Source organism: Podarcis gaigeae, assembly GCF_964106915.1.
Source record: "Podarcis gaigeae genome assembly, chromosome: 2".
Lineage (NCBI taxonomy): Eukaryota > Metazoa > Chordata > Lepidosauria > Squamata > Lacertidae > Podarcis > Podarcis gaigeae.
In genome coordinates, this window is record NC_139679.1 from 81,830,921 (window position 1) to 81,851,995 (window position 21,075).

The following is a 21,075-nucleotide window of genomic DNA, read 5'->3' on the forward strand; positions in this document are numbered from 1 at the left end:
TACTTCAGCAAACAAAAGTGGTGCAATTCAAGAACAAACCAGCCAGAAACTCTTCTTTCTCCTTTATTGATACTGCCAATATGACTACCTTTACACAGGTAGATTGCTTTCCTACACAACATGCACTCTTTTTGGATTAATTTGGAATTAATTTGTTTTTGTCTTCTACACCTCCTAAAATTATCAAATTAACACAAGAGCTGTACCTTAATCAGTTTCACATCTTCCTTTTAAGCAATTATATTAGCTTCCTTTCCCCCCAAGTCTGTGTAAAGGTTACTTGGCAAGAGTACATGCATATGACAATGAAACGAAGACCAATCCACCACTAAAAGATAATGCACGTAAAAACATAATACAGTACTTTGACATTTCAAATAAATACCCACATAGAGATGTAATTTTAAAATGTAATCATACCACTTATGAATCAATACTGTAACCAAAAAAAAGATGAAAATATATGTCCCCACCTCTAGGAATAATAAAGTTTCTTCCAGCAAACAGAAATCTTTTCCCCATGTCATTTATTATTACAATTTCTACTCTTTTTTTTCTTTTCTTTTCTTTTTAAAGGAAGGTGGTTTCTCCTCCCCTGAAAAGTACCAAATTTGATCATTCAAAGTTACCCTCAACAAATAGCACCAGTAGGTCCATCTTTGTTGATGCACATCTCAGTTTCTGTTTCCTGAAATCACAATGGATTAGATACAACATGCAAGAGAAAAAAATATTAAATGCATTGTTCTTCTTCTTCTTCTCCACATTTGCAAACAATACTATGGTTAACTGATCCACCACCATACAAAGCTACCAGAACACCAATATTCCCAAAACAACCTCTGTACTGCAACCACAAATGTGTTAATACATCTTGCTTCTTATTTTGTTCAATAAAGTTCGTTTGGTTCGCAAAGTATATTTTGGGGTGTTTCTTTTCTTCTTCTTTGTCTTTTAATAGTTGTCTGCTTGTTCTTTTCTTCTATGCCCCTGAATTTGCATGATGAAGTATCATTGACTAACAGAATTTTTTACAATTTGCGCATATATCATCTCTATAGTAGGTCTACCCATTAAAAAAAAAAATGTGCGGCAGGGGAGTTTGCACTTATTGCTCCACATTGTGACTAGGTTCCAAAGCCGTGGTTCCTTTCTTTTCGAACAGACTAAGCTAGCCTAGGCTTCTCCCTTTAAAATTATGAAAGGCACTACTGGCAACAATTAAATCACAAAAAGGCGCTGAAATAGAACACCCTAGCACTGACAACTTTAGAATTTGTCTTTCTAAAATGTACCACAATTTGGCACAATAAAACAAAGTAGTAACAAAAACAATTCCAATTTGGAATTTAAGTGGTATAATAGTTGTATAAAATTCTGTTAACCAATCATACACCATTAAGATTTTCCTAAAACCCAGACATTCTGGAATTTATAGGTAACACTAATATTTCTTTTCAAGTGCCTATAACTGTTTTAACCAGAGCAAAGTCAAGTTTTCTTCTTGTTACATTGAACTATTCCTAAGAATAATAATACAATATGAAAAAACCCCAGAATTTGAATACCCTGGATTTCTCAATTAACATGGCAGTTAAAAATCAGTAATTTAAAACAGATAAAGCTTAACATTTTATAAGAAAGAAAGAAAGAAAAAAGCTGCTGGTGCACAGCACATATACAGTTTAGCAGAACTCCTGGCTTGTGTTGGAAGTTCTTTTCTAAACACAGCGTAGAGCAAAACAATATCGTATAAAACTCTGCCACATGCGGATGGGAAAACAGCAAGCACAAGTCCAAAATGGAGAGAGACTATGCGCATAAGTCACTGGATTTTCCCCACCCCCCTTTTCATATAAACTCTTCTACAAAAAAAGAATAAAAAGACGTTAAAGTAAATAGCAAAATATTAAAAGTGCACAGGTTTAAACAATCAGACCATTGTTGGTTGTTGTTGTTGTTTTACATGAATGTTCTATAATGACAGTTACAAAATAATAATAATTAATAATAATAATACCCATGTGAACCTTTCTAATAGGCCATAATAAGCTACCATGGCAATTATCAGATGATGAAGTAGGTTTCTTCAGCATTTGTAAGTTTTCTTCCTGCAGCAGCACTTAAAAGGATAAAGCTTTGTTTGTTTGTATCCAGACATAATATGCCAAAAAGAAAATAAGATGGTTGAAAGCGAGGGGGAAGAATACCCAACAATGCACGTTGCATATTAAAAATTATGTGGTTTTTGCCTTTTTTAGGGGGGGGAGGAAAGAGAGGTTCATGGTCAATGGTTTCCATTCTTTGTGCAACAGGCTACCGCCACTTCTAACCACAACGACACAGGCTAAGATACGAAGTTGCACAGTTTCAATAGGCTTCTCCGGGAGCTACTCTACAGCTGGAAAGTGGAAAGTGGGGGGAAAGAAAAAGAACACAAAAAAACATTAGAAATGAAAAAAAGAAAAGAAAAAACCCTGGTCATTATTCTTCAACTCAAGAACGGAAAACTTCAAATACACACAGGGGTGTGCTGCAAGAGCTCCATCGCACATTAGTCAGCTGAGGGGAACCTGTTAGTCTTCTAAGGTAAAGCAGTCGATGCAGCTCAGGTGTGCTTTTCAAGCATCTGGAACAATGCTCTGACGCACACTGTTAGCAAAAGCTGTGCAGGAAGAAAAGTTCCTTACAAGTCCTGAATCAATATGCTACTCAAGCAGTAAGTAGGCAGCGGTGAGTACGCGAGAGAACTTATCAATGAAGCATAGCGCAGCCCCTCCGGAAACATGCAGCTCAGTCAGTGTATCATGCCAGCCAATGAACAGAACAGGAAGTCATCCAGGAGAAAAGTCCTGCTTTGTAGAGGTAGGTGATGGCTTAGTATGTTTTCCATGCTGTATCCCAACTCAACAAGAGCAAAAAAAAGAGCATTTTTTAAATACAAAAAACCGAGACACTGATTTAGCAGGAGTTAGTCTGAGGAAGCCGGTAGCACAACAGGTTAAAACCTGTCCCAAACATCTTTTATCAAAGCTTACACACAAGAAGAAGAAAATGACATGGGGATTATTCAGAGTTCCTCTTCCTAGCAAGTTTAAAACCAATCCGGGCACAGCAAACTGACAAATGTCAGAGTGCTTCTGGGCTGCTCCGGAACGCAAGTCTGCTAGCTAGGCACAGCGACTCTGAATACTCCAGATGTAAAAGGGTGCAAAGCCTTTGTGGTCGTAAAACAGCCATAGAGATCACCATGGAAATTGTTAGTAAGCCAGCTGAAAACTGTAAATGTGCTGTCTTGAGCAACATGAACAGACACTCATAGACACTGTCACCATCTCACAAACACTGAGACTTCCCTATTTCATTTCAGTGAACTTGAAAACTTGCCAATGCTATCGATTCCATAAAACTTCCTTTTCTTCCCCCCCCACCCCCACCTGAGTATTCTTGTGTTACAAGCACCACCAGAGAAAAGGATATATTTAGAAAGGTTATTATCAGCTCCCCATCAATGTGAAAGCAATAGCAACCACTGCTACTAATGGAGCAAAATAGTTCCATATTCTAAATGCCTAGTTATTCCCAAGGCATTTTGTTTCAAAAGGGGTGGGTTCAAAAGGCCTTTTGGATTATTGTGCATCAAAGAGGAGAAAAGCAGGACTGAACATTTGCTAAAAGGTGTTCTGCTTCTAAAAATATCAAAGCCTGCTATTAAAGCTCAAAATCAGGAGAATAGGCTGTGTTTTCTGCAAATGTAGTAATAAAGTGAGGTGTATGAGGCTTGCGGTGCTGACACCAATTTTTTTTTTTTAAATATTGTGTTTGCTGATTCTTCAGCAATACATTAAAACTGGATCATTAAGAATTGTTTATACATCAGCAGATGTAATGTCAATTGTGTGATTTCTAGCTGCCGGGTTCTCTGTTTAATTTTTTTTCCTCCTTGCAATTTTTTGCAATTTGTTTTTGTTCCTAATCTCTTGAGGGATCCAAGCACCACTCTGCTTCCTTCTGCCAGGAAAACAGGGAACACTCCCCTTATTACATTACAGTAACACTGCTATATCTCCTAACTCCTTTATAGGCAGAGCGGCAATACAGAGGAAGCAAGCTGCTAATCATCTAGAAAGAATAATGTAAGATGAGGCAGTAACAACACTAAGATCACTGTTATTATTATAGCATGGCTTTGGGAGGAGGGGAATGTTACTACGGTCAGTGGACACAGCTGTGCTGTCCTGCATTACTTCTTAGTAGTATTCTAAGCATACAAAGTTATTTGAAAAGAGTACAAAATGAACAGGGCTTTACATTAAAATAAAGTTTGAGGCTAGGCACTTTTGAATTGTTTTGTTTCTTTTTCTTTACAAAAATGTGCCTTGTTGTGCTCCTTAAATTTATCACAATTTAAAAAGCATCATTCCCCACTCCCAGTCTTGTATCATTACAATTTCTATAGGCACCAATTATGAAGTACACTTTTTAAAAAAAACAAATATTATCAAACTTATTGAAATTAAGTGGCCAAAAAGGCCCCTTAAAAGTTCAATAATGGACAAATCATCTTTTTTATAGATGAATATGCATTTACTAACCTACTTCATAATTATGTAAAAACAAGAATAAACTGGTTATTTTTTTATTTCCTGTGCCTAGAATGTAGAGCCCTGTGAAATGTGTGCTTGCATTAAAAATGCAATTTTATTTCATCTTTTTTTCCTTTTTTGCTTGAACAAAAGACAGAGCTCTGTAATACTATCCTATTAAGCCTTAATACTGACAGTTAAGGAGAAATGCATTGCAACTTGACAATACTAGAACACATTCCTATTAATTCTGTACACGTATACGGTGCAGATATAGTAATAATGAGCATGACCTTACGTGCTTTAAAATCTCATTGATTGAAACAAAAGAGAGTTAAACACTTGTTTAACTTTCTCAATGAAAATCAAGGAGATTTAAAGTTAGACTAACTTTGGCTGGACGGTGCCCAATATGTAATGCACCTTCTTCCTGGCAAATTACACTGCCAGAAGCAACAACAACATGATACTACAGAAATCTTTGTAGTATATGGTACTGTCCCACAACATAACTGTTCTGAAACATTGAGATCCTAATTTTGCTTTCTTTTAGTGTAAAGCTGCGTTCCAGAATCTTCTCTCTCTCTCTCTCTCTCTCTCTCTCTCTCTTTTATAACTGTGCAATTTTCAACAGGTTAACCCTCTGAAGCGAAGCAAGGAATGAAACCCAGGAATTTCAGAAGGTATCCTTCCTCCTAGGTTGTCCTAGCTCTTAACAGCTTATAAGAAAGCTTTTTTTGGCTTTTGCTAAGTGGTAAGAATGAAAGCAACTACCTGCTATAGCAGATTTAATTTAGATTAGTTTCTGGTTCAAAACACAGATTTCTTTACACCCAACATTACACATCTAATTTTTAAGCACTGCATTTCACCACTTTGCAGGCGTATTAAACAAGGAGATGGCTCTTGCCAATGAAATTATCTCCATTGTTTGAAAAACTGCTTAGAACCCAGGGGAAAGGATCACATCTGCGCTAGACAAGCTACAGTTAGTAACGCCAGGCGTCGTACACCTGGCCTGCACCTTTAACACTTACCGATAAACAGCAAAACCAAAGTCGCTCCTTCTGGAAACAGCCAAGTGCTTTTCCATCATTAGCTTGTTAACAGCATCCCCCCTCCCCATGCTTGTGAATCAGTTACAGTTAAGACCACTATAATACAACCTGTATTACATGGTTTAACAACATACTAGTACAAAGCCACGCACCACCGCAACATTAATATAGTGGGGATTTATGCTGACATTCAAACAGCACAAACATCAGATGCATATTTACGGCCCCTCTCTCTCTCTTTTGCCTTCTTAATCGCAATAGATCTTATACTTCTCGCTGCAAAACACCTGGTTATTAAGAACAGATCCTTCGGATCTGTCTCCGCATGACCGTATGTGACTTACACTGGGGTTACTACTCTTGGCTTTGGAAGCAGATTTTGTGCGCACCCTTTTGGACTGCTCATGGTCCAGCTCAAGATGCTCAAGGCGCTGGGTCAAAGCCAGCTTTTGCTGGATGGCCATACGGAGCAAGGAGTTCAGCGTCTTCTTTTCGTCTTCGGCCGCGGCAAGCTGGCGCTGCATTTCGTCCAGCTGGGTGACGTACTCGTCACACCTGCAATGAGAAAGAACTTTTAAAGCAGCACGGCTTTTTTGCTACCAGCATCCAGGAGTTGGTTCACGTATTAACTTTCAGACACATTCTTTGGACTCACAAAGGACAGGCTACTCGTACAGATAGCAGGCACTTACATGTCAAGAGAGCATACTGATCTCAGCTGCAGCAGCTTCTAGGGACTCTGAAGGGGCAAAATAGATCTTTCAGCTTGAGAAGGTTGCTATAACTGAGATCCACGAGTTCCTGGCTTACATGTTTGACCGATTATGGAAGCATATGGCTTTCATGACTTTCAGAAGTAATCAAGATTAATCAGTTCCAAGACTGCTGTGTCCCAAAGGCTATGAGATGCAAGGTTTTCATAGAGAGCACAAGATTTTGATGTTGACATGTGCTTTTAGCAAGTGAACCCCCAAACACACACAGTAATTTGAGGAGTTACATATCCTTCAACCAATAGGTAATATTACCAAGTCGGCATCTGTTGACTCTGTATATGGTTAGGCACTTCATATAAATCTCCAGCATTGCTAATATAAAAGAACACCATCTTTCCATTCACATCTGCTCTCTGCTTCACAAAGGCCTGAGGGTTTTTTTCTTAAGGCTGGAGACAGAACTGAATAAAGTATGTGATTTTACATTTTCAGCAATGGGGAATGATAGAATCAGAGTTGTAGAGCTGGAAGGGTCCCTGAGGAACATCTAGTCCAACCCCCTGCGATGCAAGAATATACAGCTGTCCCATACGGGGATCGAACCTGCAACCTTCTTCTTATCAGCACCATGCTCTAACCAACTGAGCTTTCCGGTTTTTGCTTCAGGCAAGAGCCTCACCCAGCCCTATCTGGAGATGCCAGGGACTGAACCTGGCAAGACAAATGCTCGACCACTGAGCGCCCTTCCCCTCAGAGCCTAGGCATGCATTCAGAACTATTGTGATATTTTAAAACCACAGCTATACTGTAGCTCTGCATTACTCATCCTCATTTGTTAGTTCAGGACACCATAATTTCAATTTATTGCTTTTTCCTTGCTGGAAGGCATCCCTAATTCATTTTATGTAAGCATAAAGGCAGCTCTAACATAACAGCTAGGAAAGAGATGTTGTGCCTTCTGGTGCTGGATAAAGACCTTACAGATTGCTGTGCATGACTTCCAGTGCTATTTAAGCTAGGTATCCCATGTGCACACATGGACATGTGCACACACATGACTGCCATTGTTGGACTAGAACCTTCTTGCTTTCATATGGTAAAAAGGACACAAATTCAACTGCTGGGATTCTGTATGTGTGTGTTGCAGGCTGAGCAAGTGTAACATTTTTGAAGGCCTTACTTTTGTGTAAAATCAGAAAAAAGTGTGTATTTAGCAGCACGATCTTATGCACGTGAACTTGGATGTCATGGTGTTCAATGGGACTTACTCTCTAGTATAGATTTGTATCCTTAGTGTGCAATATAATTTCTCTCTCTCTCTCTCTCTCTCTCTCTCTCTCTCTCTCACACACACACACACACACACTTCATTGGCCATGTTGAGATGTGACTCCTGCCATAATAAACCATGGAGTAGGTAGATTACCTTGTGCACAAGCTAAGTGCTTATGCATTAAGCTCAAGCCCTCCCTGCTTCACTCTTCCTTTCCTTGAGTGGGGAAAAGAAACCATGGAGCAGTTGACTTCATGTGGTGTTCAAACCAGCTCTGACAATTTGCTTCTACCAAACCAACCATGACTGGAAAGCTACTTTTTTTTTTGGGGGGGGGACAAACCAGGAGTGCTGCTTTGGATATAAAGCTAAGCTACCAGTTCTGTGGTTTGTTACTCTGCTCAAGGAGTGAAGGAGCACAAGCTAATTCATCTGACTATGGTCCACGGTGCTAACACCAAACATGGCCACTGAGGAAACTTGTATCGGTCCATTTCCCAGGGTACATTGGGACTGTAGCAAGTTCTATTTGCTCCCCCCGTTACCAACTTCTGCTGACGTTTCAATGTATTTTACCTGGTAGCAAACATGGCCCTCAGAGAAGAGAAGGTAGCAGCATCTTCTTTTAAAGCCTTCAGCTCATTACGCAGCTTCATCATGGTCTCTGTAACCATGGCCTTTTCATTTTCATACTTGCTTTTCAAGTTGGCCAGAGCAACTTCTGCTGTCTTAAAAGTTTGCCGAAAACAGCAAAAGAAAATAGTCACAGTTAATGGGATTATAGAGAATTAAGAAACGGAGAACATCCAAGAACATCAGAGTTCCACACCTGTTTGGAACCTTTACCAGGATCTGAACACAGAATCATCAACAAGTACCCTAAGGTAGTCGTCTACCTTAGTGTATTGTGCATGTGTGAAGAGACTATTAAAAATATTATTTACATGGATGGATGTATATCAACATTTGTCTAATGAATCCCTTTTGTTGACAACGTAAGCTGTGTAAAATTACAGGACCGCTTACCTGTTTGTTAGCCTTCAGGACAGTCCTCAGAGTTGCTATCTGCTCCCTCTTGGTGCTTAGCAGAGATTTCAGCTTCAGGATTTCCTCCATTAGAGCCTCTTTGTCTTTGTCTACTACCGGCCCGAGTTCCTGGGTGGTCACCCGCTGCCGAGACAACTCTGTCGTTCTGTCAACCGCTTGTTGCAGATGCTTGATCTGGTCGCGGATTATGGCAATCAGGTTGTAAATGTTCATGGGCTCCTTCCGGGGATCAGATACTGGGGACGGGAGAGACGACACTGGCGAAGGACTGCTGTCCCCACTCCCACTTTCTGATTTTCCTAAGTCTATTGACAACAAGCCTTTAGAGAGCAGGATGGGCGATTTGCGGCCTTTGCCCTCTGGACTGGTACGGCCTCCTTTGCCCTCTTTGTAGTAATCCAGCATGACCCGGTTTGGAGTTTCATTGTTGCACATGCAGACATGATGGTACAAGTTGGCTAACTCCTCGCTGAAGGAGACCAACTCATCCTGAGCTACGCTGAGGCTTCCCTGTGTTTCTCCAGCAACATCACTTACTTTCTTGAGTTCCTTCTCCAATCTAACTACCTGCTCTCTATCTTGCCTGCTAGATTTTTCCAATGAAGTAATCTTTTCAGTCAGAGCTTGAGATTCGGTCTCATACCTGCTCTTCTCCTCTTCGTATTTGGATTCACACTCTTCATATTTGGCTTTTAGGCCTTTGAGCTCATCTTTTAAGTCACTAATCTCTGCCACAGCCACTTTGTACTTGCATTCCAGAATCTCTGGGCCATTGATGTCAACCTCATAATAATCTCCATCTTCGTGGCTATCTCGCTCCTTTTCGTTGTCAAGAGCTGACTGGCGCTCCTTGCTGACCTGGAGCTTTTTCATGGCACTGAGGTTCTCGGTGAGCCTGACTACCTTCTCATTCTGCTCAGACAGAGCCCCTCGGGTGTTCTCCAGCTGCTTTTGAAACTCTTGGAGTGTAGACAACAAATTCATTTTTTCTCTTTCCATCTACAATGAATAAAAAGCAATGTTTACCCTTTCTGAAAGTGCATCTACTATAACATCTGCCATAAAGGATACATGGCTCATTCTTTGCGTATATAAAATTCCTGGGTTCAACTTCCAGCACCTCCAGTACTAGTTACAAACAGCCAGTTGTACATGATGACCCTTAGGGTCCCTTCCAACCCTACAATTCTATTATCCTGTGTACAGACACCTTTAACCTTCCTTCATGGTGTGAGCAACCAAACCAGGAAGTCTTCAATTAACAGTTGTACCTTGGGTACCAGCTTCAGAACAAGCTATGATATTGAGCCTATGGGTAATAATAATAATATCAAGAACCACTTTGTTCATAAATGGCTTTTGATAAATACTTAATTTTCAGATACATAGGGCCAGATTCAACTAAATAGCTGCACCGTGGGAAGTTTCACTAGTACAAAAGGGCTTCCCCCCTTTTCATTGCCCTGCACACACCCCAATCAGGTCAGCGTAACCCCCAGTACAGTGCCTAGAAGAGGAGAAAGCATTCCATCAGGCGATAAGAAATGCTTGCGCTGACGGAACAATCAAATTCCAGCCACAGTTAGCAAGGATTTACCTGCATAAGCTGCTGTTTCAGCTTCTGGATTTCAGATATATTCAACTCACTCAAGAGATCAGACACAAGACTAGGCGCTGGAGGGAAGCTCTCGCTTTTCTTCGGCGTCGATGCCTTATTATTGCCATTGTTTATTTTACTCAGGCAGTTCTGCTCAAAGCCGTTCACAATTTCATCATTATTGGGCTCTGTGGTCTCATCGCTGAACTTCAGCCCATCCAGAGAGAAGTTCAAATGGCTCGTGTACATGGAATCATTGATGTTCATATAATGAGACAGCTCCTTCCGAAGGTTGTTCTTCTGCTCTCGTTCGGTCTTCAGGGTCTCCAAGGCCTCCTCAAGCTGGCGCTCAGATATCTCTTTTAACCTTATGGCATCTTCCAGCTGGCTATTGAGGAACTCTGTAACTTCTTCAAGCCTCTTGATTTCGTGTTTCAGCCCTTCAAATTCCACCTAGGACACAGAAAGTATCACTAAAATGCAAAGCAGGAAACGCTCACCGTTGCTTACTAGTAGGAAGAGGGGGACACAAGGATCAGCACTATACAGCAAATGCACCAGCAGAGCCAATGTGGCCAACTTGCCTCTCTCCCTCTTGTTAGGCAGCACAAATCCTGCTATCGGAGGGTCAGGTAAACACTGCTGCCCCCAAACTTCATCTGCTCTTAGTCATGGGGTTCAGAGGGCTAAAATCTGAGGCATCAGAGAAGAGCTACAAGCTTTCCACAAGCACAACTGAATCTGAATCTGAGCGCCCCCACCCCCCAGAACAAGATATGGCCATTTGAATACCCACCTGGTTCTGCTTCAGGACTGACACTTGCTTCTGAAGGCAGATGTTCTCCTCCTCGAGCTCAGTGTAATCTTGCAGCAAACGGGCTTCTCGGAATTTGTACTCCTTTATGTCGTCTCGCAAGCGACCCCTCTGGAGTTCCACGTTCTGATTTATCTGCAACAGGTAATAATAATAATACTTGACTACAATTTGCTTCTGCCACAAAAACAGTCTCAAAGATTGTAATCAATCATCAGATGTTTCACAAAATAACCATGCGTCTTCCTCATTTCCCTTGCCCAGAAAAGGAAGCACCATAAAGGGTATAAGTCCCTAAGGGGTAGAAATTGATTTATTTTTTTAAAAGGAGCATCCTTTCAAAAGGCCATATGCTTCAAGTGCTAATCTAAAAACTGTATGTCCGCATTTAGCAATTTCTTTAAAGTGGCCATTAAACATTCTAAAAGGCTGCTATAAAGAGGAGACAACATGACCTAGTAGAATCAGGATGGATGCTAACTAGTGCTTTTAAAAGCAAGCCTGGCTCTTGTTCTTTATTTATTAAAGAGAACAAAATTGACCAGAGAAAATGTGCAGTCGCTTTCTCTTGAGGTTCAAAATGTGGAGTAAAGGAGCATCTGTCAGATACAATTTAAGTACAGAGAAGAAAGCCAATAGACCTGTGACGCTCCTATGAATCCATGATTTATGTAAATTGTTTGTTAAATGTTCTCATCAATTTGGGAGGGTGGAGCGTAGGGAGAAGAGGCAAAAATGAAAGTTGTGGACCACAAGTCTTCAACTGGTGAGTTGCAACATACCCAGATTGCAGCCCTAAAATATTACCTCCATTCCCCATCTGCCCCCTGCATCATATTCTGTATGTATGTGTGTTTTGACAGCCTTGGTAAGTAACATAGCACAATTGTTAAAATGATACTTGTAAGAAAGGAAGGGTTACAAAGAAATCATGTTTGTGGTAATAGCGTAATCTGAAATAAAGCCTTTTGTTGTTTAGGACAGAAGCCGAATAACGTGAGCAACAAATCCAATAAAGCTAACAATAGCTGTCACTCAGGCTGGGATTAAACCATGCAAGTCAGTCATACTGGTCCCACAGGAGAAGAAAATAGAGCAGCACAACTTGCACAGCTGGGGGCTGACCACATAGTCATACAATATATCAAGGGTGGATCAGCTTGTTTCTGTTCTGTTATCAGTTTCACATGTGCTCGATCACAGGCCTGTTCCCTCCTCGCTCCATGGATTTTTAAAAAATCACATTTAAACAGTACTCATTTTTAATACATCTTATGCATGTTACCCCTAAAATACGCATTTTCAAAAGGCATTTCCATGCATCTTCCCCCTGGGCATGTGCATTTTTGTTTGCAGGTTTTGAAACTACACTGTAAATTTCAGAGAAGTATGAGATATGACTGATGGCTGCATTCTGATCGACATTTAAGTCCACGACTGGCAAATCAGGTCAGAGCACTTTCAAATGCAAAACAAATTTCTTCACTGCGCCTACAACACATACAGTCAATGAAAAGAGTACAACCCATCTTTCAGAGCTATGTAACAACATACAGAGCCTCATTCAAGGCGTACCTGGAAGAGATCTAAAATTTAAGGTAGAGAAAGACTGAAAATGAGAATTCCACACTTTAACCTCTACGGGGCAACCTCTTTAGTCCAAGAGACGCATTCCTACTCAGTGGGCTGGTCCAAAAGTGAAGGCTACACAGGTGACCATGGTTAGCTAAAAGCAGCCTCACTGGCCAAAAGCAAAGGGCTGAAGGGCTGAAATAAGGCTGCAGGCCAGACATTCCCCACTGCTGACCAAGGGCTATGATGTAGCTCTAGCACAGCTGTAGATGCTTTGTACATTGCCTGGCATCACTTTGCAGTTAAAAAGAGGAGGAGGAGGCGGCGGCGGCCAGGAAAAAGTGTTCACACCATCCAGCTGGGTATGCAGAGTCCTGGGAGACAACAGTGCTCAATGGGGAACGTTGAGCAGAGCAGCCAGTAAGAATGTAGAAGGCTGTGCAAAACCACATTGCCCACATCACTCAAAGCCAGAATAGCCACAGACCAGCAAATCTGAAGTAAAATCAAGGAACGGCACTCAGCTCTAGTGGATCCCTGTCCCAAAATACTAGCACTTCTTTTTTTATTGTCCTTTTTTGTAATAAACTTTTGACAATCCATATGTTTACAAGTTTCTTATAATAAACTTTTTTTTTACAATCTATATCCATTCAAAAGAAATTACAGGTTTGCACCTAACAACCTAAACCCTAAATCTGTTTGCTTTTAAACTGCGCATTAAAAATGTGTTGTTCTCTAAGCAAATCGCATCATATTAACTTTACTTGTTTTAGTTTAATAATTGTTTCTGTGCTTGCTTATCTCGGGAAAAGGCGCTCTCCTTTATTCCTGATGTGAGTAAAAACTTTCCATGGAAGTGGAGTCTGGGAGGCAGTGGCAGCGAAAGAGATGGGGTGGATTTCATTGCTGCTGGGTGGTTGAGAAGTTCCACATATCCCTTCCACTGCTTATCAGTCATCTAGTGGGGTAACGCCTCTGTAAATTTCACGTAAAGCCCTTGGGACCGTGGGAAGAAGGCTTGCGGCAACGAGATTGTTTTTGTTCAAGAGGGCTTGGAGAAAGGGTTAAGAAATAGTGAAACCAGTCTCCATGTGGTGTGTCTAGTAATGGAAGAAGGAAGAACAGCTGGCTTGCATCTCAGAAAGGCCAGAGGCAGCTGAATGTCTCTGAGGAGGCCACAGTTTGCGTTCCCTGCCCCCATTTCTGCTGCCTGTTACTGGTATGAGAACTAGTGACCCAGTAAGACTGTGCCAGCCTTCGGCTGTCTCAAAGGTGTTCACTGAAGAGATTGGAAGAACCTGTTGCTACATTGATATTACTTATTAATTTAAGAATTAGAAATGACCGCTTCCCATAAGAGCTTTTCCCAGCAAACATCAGAAATTAAAAATATCATGTTTTCCTACACAGCTGCTGTTTTATTTCTACACATTTTTACAGCTGTTTAATCACTCCCTCTCCTGCTTTTCTGCTCTCTGGTTTATTTAAAGTTTTCCATTACAACTAAGCCTAAAAGCTTAGTAAATGTTTTCAATCCAAACAGAGGTTCATACGTGATTTTAGATAACATTTCTGGAAGACTCAAAATAAAACTACACATCTCTTTTTCCTCCATGAATATATCAAACTGTAAATTTCCTGTTGCAGTTGTTCCAGGAAAGACTATTTTGCATAGATGGATCACAATTTTAAAACATCCAGATATTTCTGGAGTGAGGAAGGGAATTAACATAAATGTTTTCGCCATCTTGAAAATGGTGCCCTGTGTAATTTACTGCATGCCAAGAAACTTTAAAGGAGCAAAATAAGTGAGCCAAGACCTTGTTGAAATTTCCAAATACAAGGTACATTATTGGCAAAGTGTTTCTGCTTACCTAAGACACATGACACTATGTATAAGATGCATATAACATGTTAAGTAGGAATAAGTGCTCTAACACACACACACACTTCAGGCAAATATTGTTGTAACTGTGCTGGTGAATTTCCATTCATTTACATCTGGTTGTGTTACTGGGTGAAGAATTGCATTCTCACTATACTCAACGTTTTGGTGACATAAATGAATTCAAGACTTACCACTTCAAGAAACCTTAAATCTACCCATAGAAAGCTAACTGCACATTTCTTGCAATTCCCAGCTAGCAACTAAATCTCAGGCCTTGATGGCAAGTTAAAGCACAAGGCAATTTGTTCGGAACAGAGGGAGCTGCTCATGGACATTACTTTTCAAAAACAGAGTCATTATAGATTGCTTTGGTAAGACAAATAAATGGATTTCAAACTGACATTTCCCAAGAGGACTGTAAATGATTTCAAACCAATAATTCAAAAAATAAAATAAAAAAATCTTTACTTATTTCACTGTGCTGTTTGGTCTTCATTTAGACTCTAAATTTAGAATATGGGCCACCTCTTGGGCAACGAATGTCACAAACTCTTGAGTGACCAGATCTGCCTGTCCCTTTTGGAGTCAGATGGAGCACAGCGTTCATCTTACAGCACCGGCTGGTTCATGGCAATGTTGCATGTTGCTACCAATCTTGCTTTCAGGCTTTCAGAGCCTACCAGCTGCCATGTCTCATTAATGTCCTGTGTGCAAAAAGTCCAGAAATTGATTTTATCTCAAAGGGGGTGGGGAAGTAGTTTGGAGCCGAGACCAACAAATATTTCACCACCCAGATAACATTTCAAAGTCAAAACAGTGGAAAAGGTATTAAAGGATCTTTTGCAGCAGAGAGTGTTTGGCAGGAATTAATGCACTAAAGAGGGGAAGTGGGTAAGATCTGAAAACGTCTCCCAAACACTGCACTAAAACAATAACAAAATAAAGGGAAAGGGTCTCTTTGAGATAAGACACATCTTAACATGGTGTTACATTGGCAACTAGCTATTTGTGCATGTGACTGCTAGTTATACATTTTAGATTTATGAATGAACGTTAAGAGATAATTAGGAATTCGGGGCATCGTATCGCTTATCGCTAACCCCAGAAGTCAAACCTTTATCATCATTGCAAGTGAACATTTGCAAAAACCCTATGGCTTACCTTGAGCTAAGTGAAAGCAGTGGCCAGACCCAAGCCCTGGCAGAGTCTCTTTCCTTGCCAGTGAAGAAAGGCAGGATCCTGACACTCTGTTTTTCATTCCTGCCAAGGGGAAGACCCTACAGCTGGGCCTGGGATCATCTGCTATCTACTTCCTGAGCCCAAAATTAAGTTGCTAGGCCTTAGGGAAGGGAAGGCGATTGTCACTTGCAAGATCAAGGATTCCATTTCCAATCCTGCTTGCAACAATTTGCTGCTTAAATGCTTGTGACACTTCCAGGACGATGTGCTTCTTCCCTAACACAGGATCTCACAGAGCGGGGGCAACCTGACAGAATATCTGGCTGTTCTAGTCCTTTTCTGCCTGCCTCAATCATGGGACAACCATGAGCCACACCTATTGGGATCTGAGTCAATGTTAAGCCATCAAGCAGCCACCCTGTCTTCAGTGACAAACAAAGCATACAGACAGTAGTGACATCAGTATGGCTCAATGAGCATGTCATGTTGTTACGGCAAGTTGAAATTGGTTCTCCTTTAGAAAGGAAACAAACTTCTAGCTGCCACCCAACCTAATTGGCAGTGGTTGCAGGAAGCGGAGGCCCTGCCAACACTGTTGGATACGGTGGCTGGATCTAGCATCTTCCTTTAGCTCTCTGCTCCTCTTCACTGCAAGACGAGATTGAACAGGAGAAGGAGCTGGAACAAAGGGCTTGGTGGACTGCCTAGGGCTGTGTCACATGCCTGCCTAACCCATATTGTGACAGGTGTGTGCAGCCACACAATAAAGCAGGAGGAGTGAACCTGTGGTCCTCTACAGATTCCTGGACTACAATTCCCATTATCCCTATTGGCCATGCTGGCTAGGGCTGGTGGGAGCCCAGTAACGTAGGGGGGCAGCAGGTCCCCCCACTTTTGCCAGAAGCAAAGAGCGGTGGATCATTGCCTGAAATACAAAAAAAAAACAAAAGTAAGAATGCCACACACAACAAGGCATGACAAAGGGAATTCCAAAGATGGGACATAACTGTTCTGTGGTGTAGAAAGGCGAGAACATAAAGGCAGAGGAGGGTTGGGACTGCAGTGTGGTGCTCCAATAGTTAACTAATTGTGCCCTCTCATGCCCTTGATTTTGCCCAGCTCAGGTGTCAGCTCACTAGAAGTTTTGTAGATAAGAGAAATGGATATTGTTCCACATAATATAATCACCCAGTTCTCACACTAATGTGACATTTTAAATTCGGTTAAAGCAGCAGGGCTAACAGAACCTTTTCCTTTTTGACATATCTGCAAAATAGGTATTTCGTTTGGCTGTTTTCTTTTTAAACTAAGCAAGAAAGAAATCTTTCATCAGCAAAGACCTTACACGAATAACACCCACAAAAATATTGCTGAGGAATGGCATCTACTGGTCATTGATTGACTGCGGTCTGGTCCTCTTCTCTAGAAACTATTTGGACAGTGGTCTAAAGTTTCAGATAAACCTTGCCAATTTAGTGGCCCATCTTTTTTACAATGAGCAGTCGGGGGTGGGCATCATATGTGTAGCCTAAAGTAGTCATAAAATGATAATAACTGAGTCCAGAACTGTAACCCAGGGGTAGGAAGGGGAAGCTTTCCTTGATATTTATTCATACTATTTTCATAAGACAACATCCCAGAATCTTTTATTCCTTCAGAGGCAGGTCTTTGTGGGAAGCCTATGCTGATTAATGGGGAGAGAAAGGAAATCCCTTGAAAAAATATACCCAGAGACTGTACAATGTCTGTCCAAATTACCATTTCTCCCCATTTGTTTCTCCAAATTGTACAGCAGCTGAAAGGGATCATTTGTGGGGAAACTGAACAGGTTTCTTCATAACAAATGTTACATTTTTATTTAATGGAAGCAAGGATATTTTCTAGTGTCTTTTCCTTCCCTCCCCACCCTCCCAGGAAAATAATGTTATGCAGAAATGGCAGGACAAATAACGGTAGTAATATGCCAGCTTTCCAAATATACTTTTAATTTTAGGTTTACTGTCTGCATAGGAATATATTCAGATTCGACTGATGGATGCATTGATCATTTGTAGCGAGGATTAGTCAAGCTTATGCCTGATCCTTGGATCCCATATCCAGAACGAAGGGGGGGGGGGGAGGAATGCCTCCAAATTTAGGAGTCTCAGCTGTGGCTGCAACTGTGGTGAACAATCTAAAGGATGTCAACACCACTAATATGAATTAAAATTGGCAGGGTCTATCATGTTTGTGAGACTACTTCTGGGTCATTTGGAAAAACAAAGGAGAGTCAATAGAAAACTGAATGTAGTTACGGCACTGAAGAAGATGCAGTTAGTTATTCTAGTCCAGCCTTCTCCATCTGGTGCCCTCCAGGTAGTTAGGACTGCAACTCTCGCCAGCATTTTCAAGCTGTCAGAACTTTTAGTGTGCTAGTAGCACCTGTACTTTGGAACTCCCCACGTAGTGCATTGTGTGCACTTCTCATGCCTATCTGTGACATTATTCTCAGTCTGAAATGTAGGAATGACTGGGCCTCACATACTCCCCTTCTTTTTTAACTGAAGGAAGTGAGAAGGGTCGTCACATACACTGCAATGCAATATCTGAAGAAAGGCCTCTAAAACACTGTGATTTAACAGTTCCAATTAACTTGTGTGCAAATAAAGAACACACCTTGAGCCATGGTACTCATGCATAGACTGGCTAAGTTTCTAGCAAGATCCTGAATTCTGAAGAGCGAAAAAAGTCACTAATATCTATTTGTTGAAAAAGTAGAATAAAATCCTATTTCTTCAAGCATCTTTTTGTGAAAAGCAGGGCAGGAAAAGGATGTTTGGGATTCATAAACTCAGCTATGCGAATAAATATTTAAATATCTGCTACATTTATGAAGTTGTTTGAGGCAAAACCTTTGTAGAACTGCTGAGTATGTGTTTTTTTAATTGATTTATTTTCTTATGCACAGTTGCATTTTGGAAAGCAGACTTTTATAAAATAATAGTAGAATATTCTGTTGTGCCCCAGTTATGGTAGTAAATCATGAAGTGCTTTAGAGAACAAAAAAGGAGGATGGAAAGGGTAAAGTTAGAAGAAGAATGTGTAAATAAAACTACTAAAACTGTGATGTACTTAGTGTTGATATTAATTGAGCCACGACTTTAAAGGAGAAAAATCTTTAGAAATGTATTACTAGCCTAGGGTGCCACCTTCAAAAACAAGAGGAAATTGTGTGTTTGGGCAGGGGAATGTGGCCTTCCAGATGATGTTGTACTCCTGCTCCCATTAACCCTAGCCAACAAGGGCAAAGGTCAGGGATTATGGGAGTTGTAGTACAACAGCACCTGAAAGGTGACAGTTTCCCCATCCCTGGTCTAGTAAATTCTAGATTTAGGTTCATCTACTGCATGAATCTGGGACTGGGACAAAATTAATAAGGACAACCTTGGGCTGAGGAGGGAAGCAGTTTGCTTTACATTTTGACAAGCTTCTTCTACAGAGAACATTTTCAGGATCTGGAATTCAGGACTTTTAAATTAATTCAATAATAGAAACTACTAGAAATGTTATTAACATCAATATGTGAAGTATTGTTGTGTGTCAAGTACTATTAAACATATTGGAACACCTACACTCAGATGTTTGCTGTTTCTCATTTGCTTCTGATATTCTGTACCCTGAAATCTATTCCTACCCCCACACAAACAAACACTATTTAGAAACAGACTAATTGTGGTTCTTTTGGGGTGGGTATGCAGCTTATTCTTTAGCAGGCTGAGGGTCAAAATAAAAGTCAAGGTATGCTACATCTAAAAACACACAGAGCCCCCCCCCCCCATCGGGATGTGGCTTTTGACGACATAATGGTTTAATTAAAAGTTAAATGATCTTCAGTTGTGCATGGTATGAGTTCTCAAATAATAGAGTACAGTCAGGATAAAGAACTTCAATACACTTGGGGAATGGATTTATTCATTTAGTATATAAAATTGAAACATTAAATTGTGTCTGCCCTGATAAAACCAAAATTTCCTGAAAACGTACACTTCAAAGTCAGGCTGTATCTCCAGATTTCTGTTAGATGCCGAGACTTTATACACTGTCACCTTTAAAAGATATGTTCTGCTTTATAATATCTTTCTTTCAAGTATATCAATGCACAACATCAATAAAGCAAATCAGGAGCAGATGCCTTCTTAAATAATATGCAAAGCAAACCAAACGCATTTCCATGACAATTCATCATCTTTGGAATGCTTTTTTCCCATTATGGGCTCTCAAAACGGCTACAAATGATAAATGATAGATTCTCATTGAATGAGATAGAAAATTCTTATAATTATTGTAGAGGGGGAGCAAAAGAAAGAAAAACTGTCAGTTTAAAATCAGCTTTGATAAAGATAAAAGGTGAGAAACCCAACAGCTGCCATCTGTTACAGCCCACAGTATGCTGAGGGAGCGCCCAGCAGTGGGGCTGGAGTCCCACCATTGTCTACATCTGAATTTTCCTGCAACGAACAAAAGAAAATGCAGGGGCTCTGCCTATTTATCCTGCAGTTCTTCGTGGTGCCTTAAAGTCAAAGCATTTGAGGGGGGAAGCAAAGAAGAAACCATATGCTGATCTTCCTAATTTGGTCACTATGCAGGGTAAGGGCGACAAGTCCCGCAGACCCAATTTGATATGGTGAGTTCCTTGGGGACACAAAGCTTCTATCTAATCTGTGTTTTATGAGTAGCTCTGATAAGCATACATTGGCAGTAGAGGGTGGAGAAGGAGGGGAGGGGGCTGCCTTCTAGACAATATTTGAACACTGTACCAGTGCTGCCAGGCAAATTTAGTTGAAATGCACCTATAACTTCACTGTGCAACATATCTATGATTTAAAATATGCTTTGAAGATTGTGCACTAAACCTTTTCTTAAGGAAGTAGGGAAGGTATGGCATGCCATCAGTTTTGTCAGAGGCACAGCCAAAGAATGCATTTTTTAAGCCAATATTCTCAGATGGTACTCTTGGCAAAATAATAATAACAATAACAAAACAATAGCAATAATAAAGCAATTAGTATCTCCCACTACACTAAATACCATTGGCAACCCTGAGTTTGGAAAAACTGAAAACTAAGGTGCGAGACTGGCTGCACTATGCGCAAATTCAGGAGGTCTTTAAAATAGATAAAAAGGTTGGATTCCAGGTGGAAAAATCGAAACTAGAGACTGAATTGTTAGAGCCAAAAAGTAAACTACTTTCGAGAATGTATAACTTGCTGCTTAAGTGGAATACACAGGACGAGACAGTCAAATCCGCCATGATAAAATGGGCGCAGGACGTGGGGCACAACATTATGTTTGTAGACTGGGAA

At 40.7% G+C, this 21,075-nt stretch overlaps 1 protein-coding gene across 6 annotated transcripts in view; it reads right to left on the reverse strand.

Annotated features, from left to right (window-relative positions):
* Positions 1-50: 50 nt before the first annotated feature.
* Positions 51-21,075, reverse strand: part of BICD2 (BICD cargo adaptor 2) — a 92,301-nt gene continuing 71,276 nt past the window's right edge. For 2 of the 6 annotated variants that reach the window (XM_083727028.1, XM_083727027.1), the window contains 6 exons: positions 11,074-11,226; positions 10,278-10,730; positions 8,660-9,679; positions 8,210-8,361; positions 6,034-6,199; positions 51-2,401 (listed from right to left, as the gene is read on the reverse strand). In XM_083727028.1, coding sequence (XP_083583154.1) covers positions 2,396-2,401; positions 6,034-6,199; positions 8,210-8,361; positions 8,660-9,679; positions 10,278-10,730; positions 11,074-11,226 — 1,950 coding nt within the window. In that variant the 3' untranslated portion in view covers positions 51-2,395. Of the gene's footprint in view, positions 6,200-8,209; positions 8,362-8,659; positions 9,680-10,277; positions 10,731-11,073; positions 11,227-21,075 lie in introns of all 6 variants that reach the window. The other 4 variants (XM_083727026.1, XM_083727025.1, XM_083727024.1 and 1 more) reach the window with 2 other exon arrangements.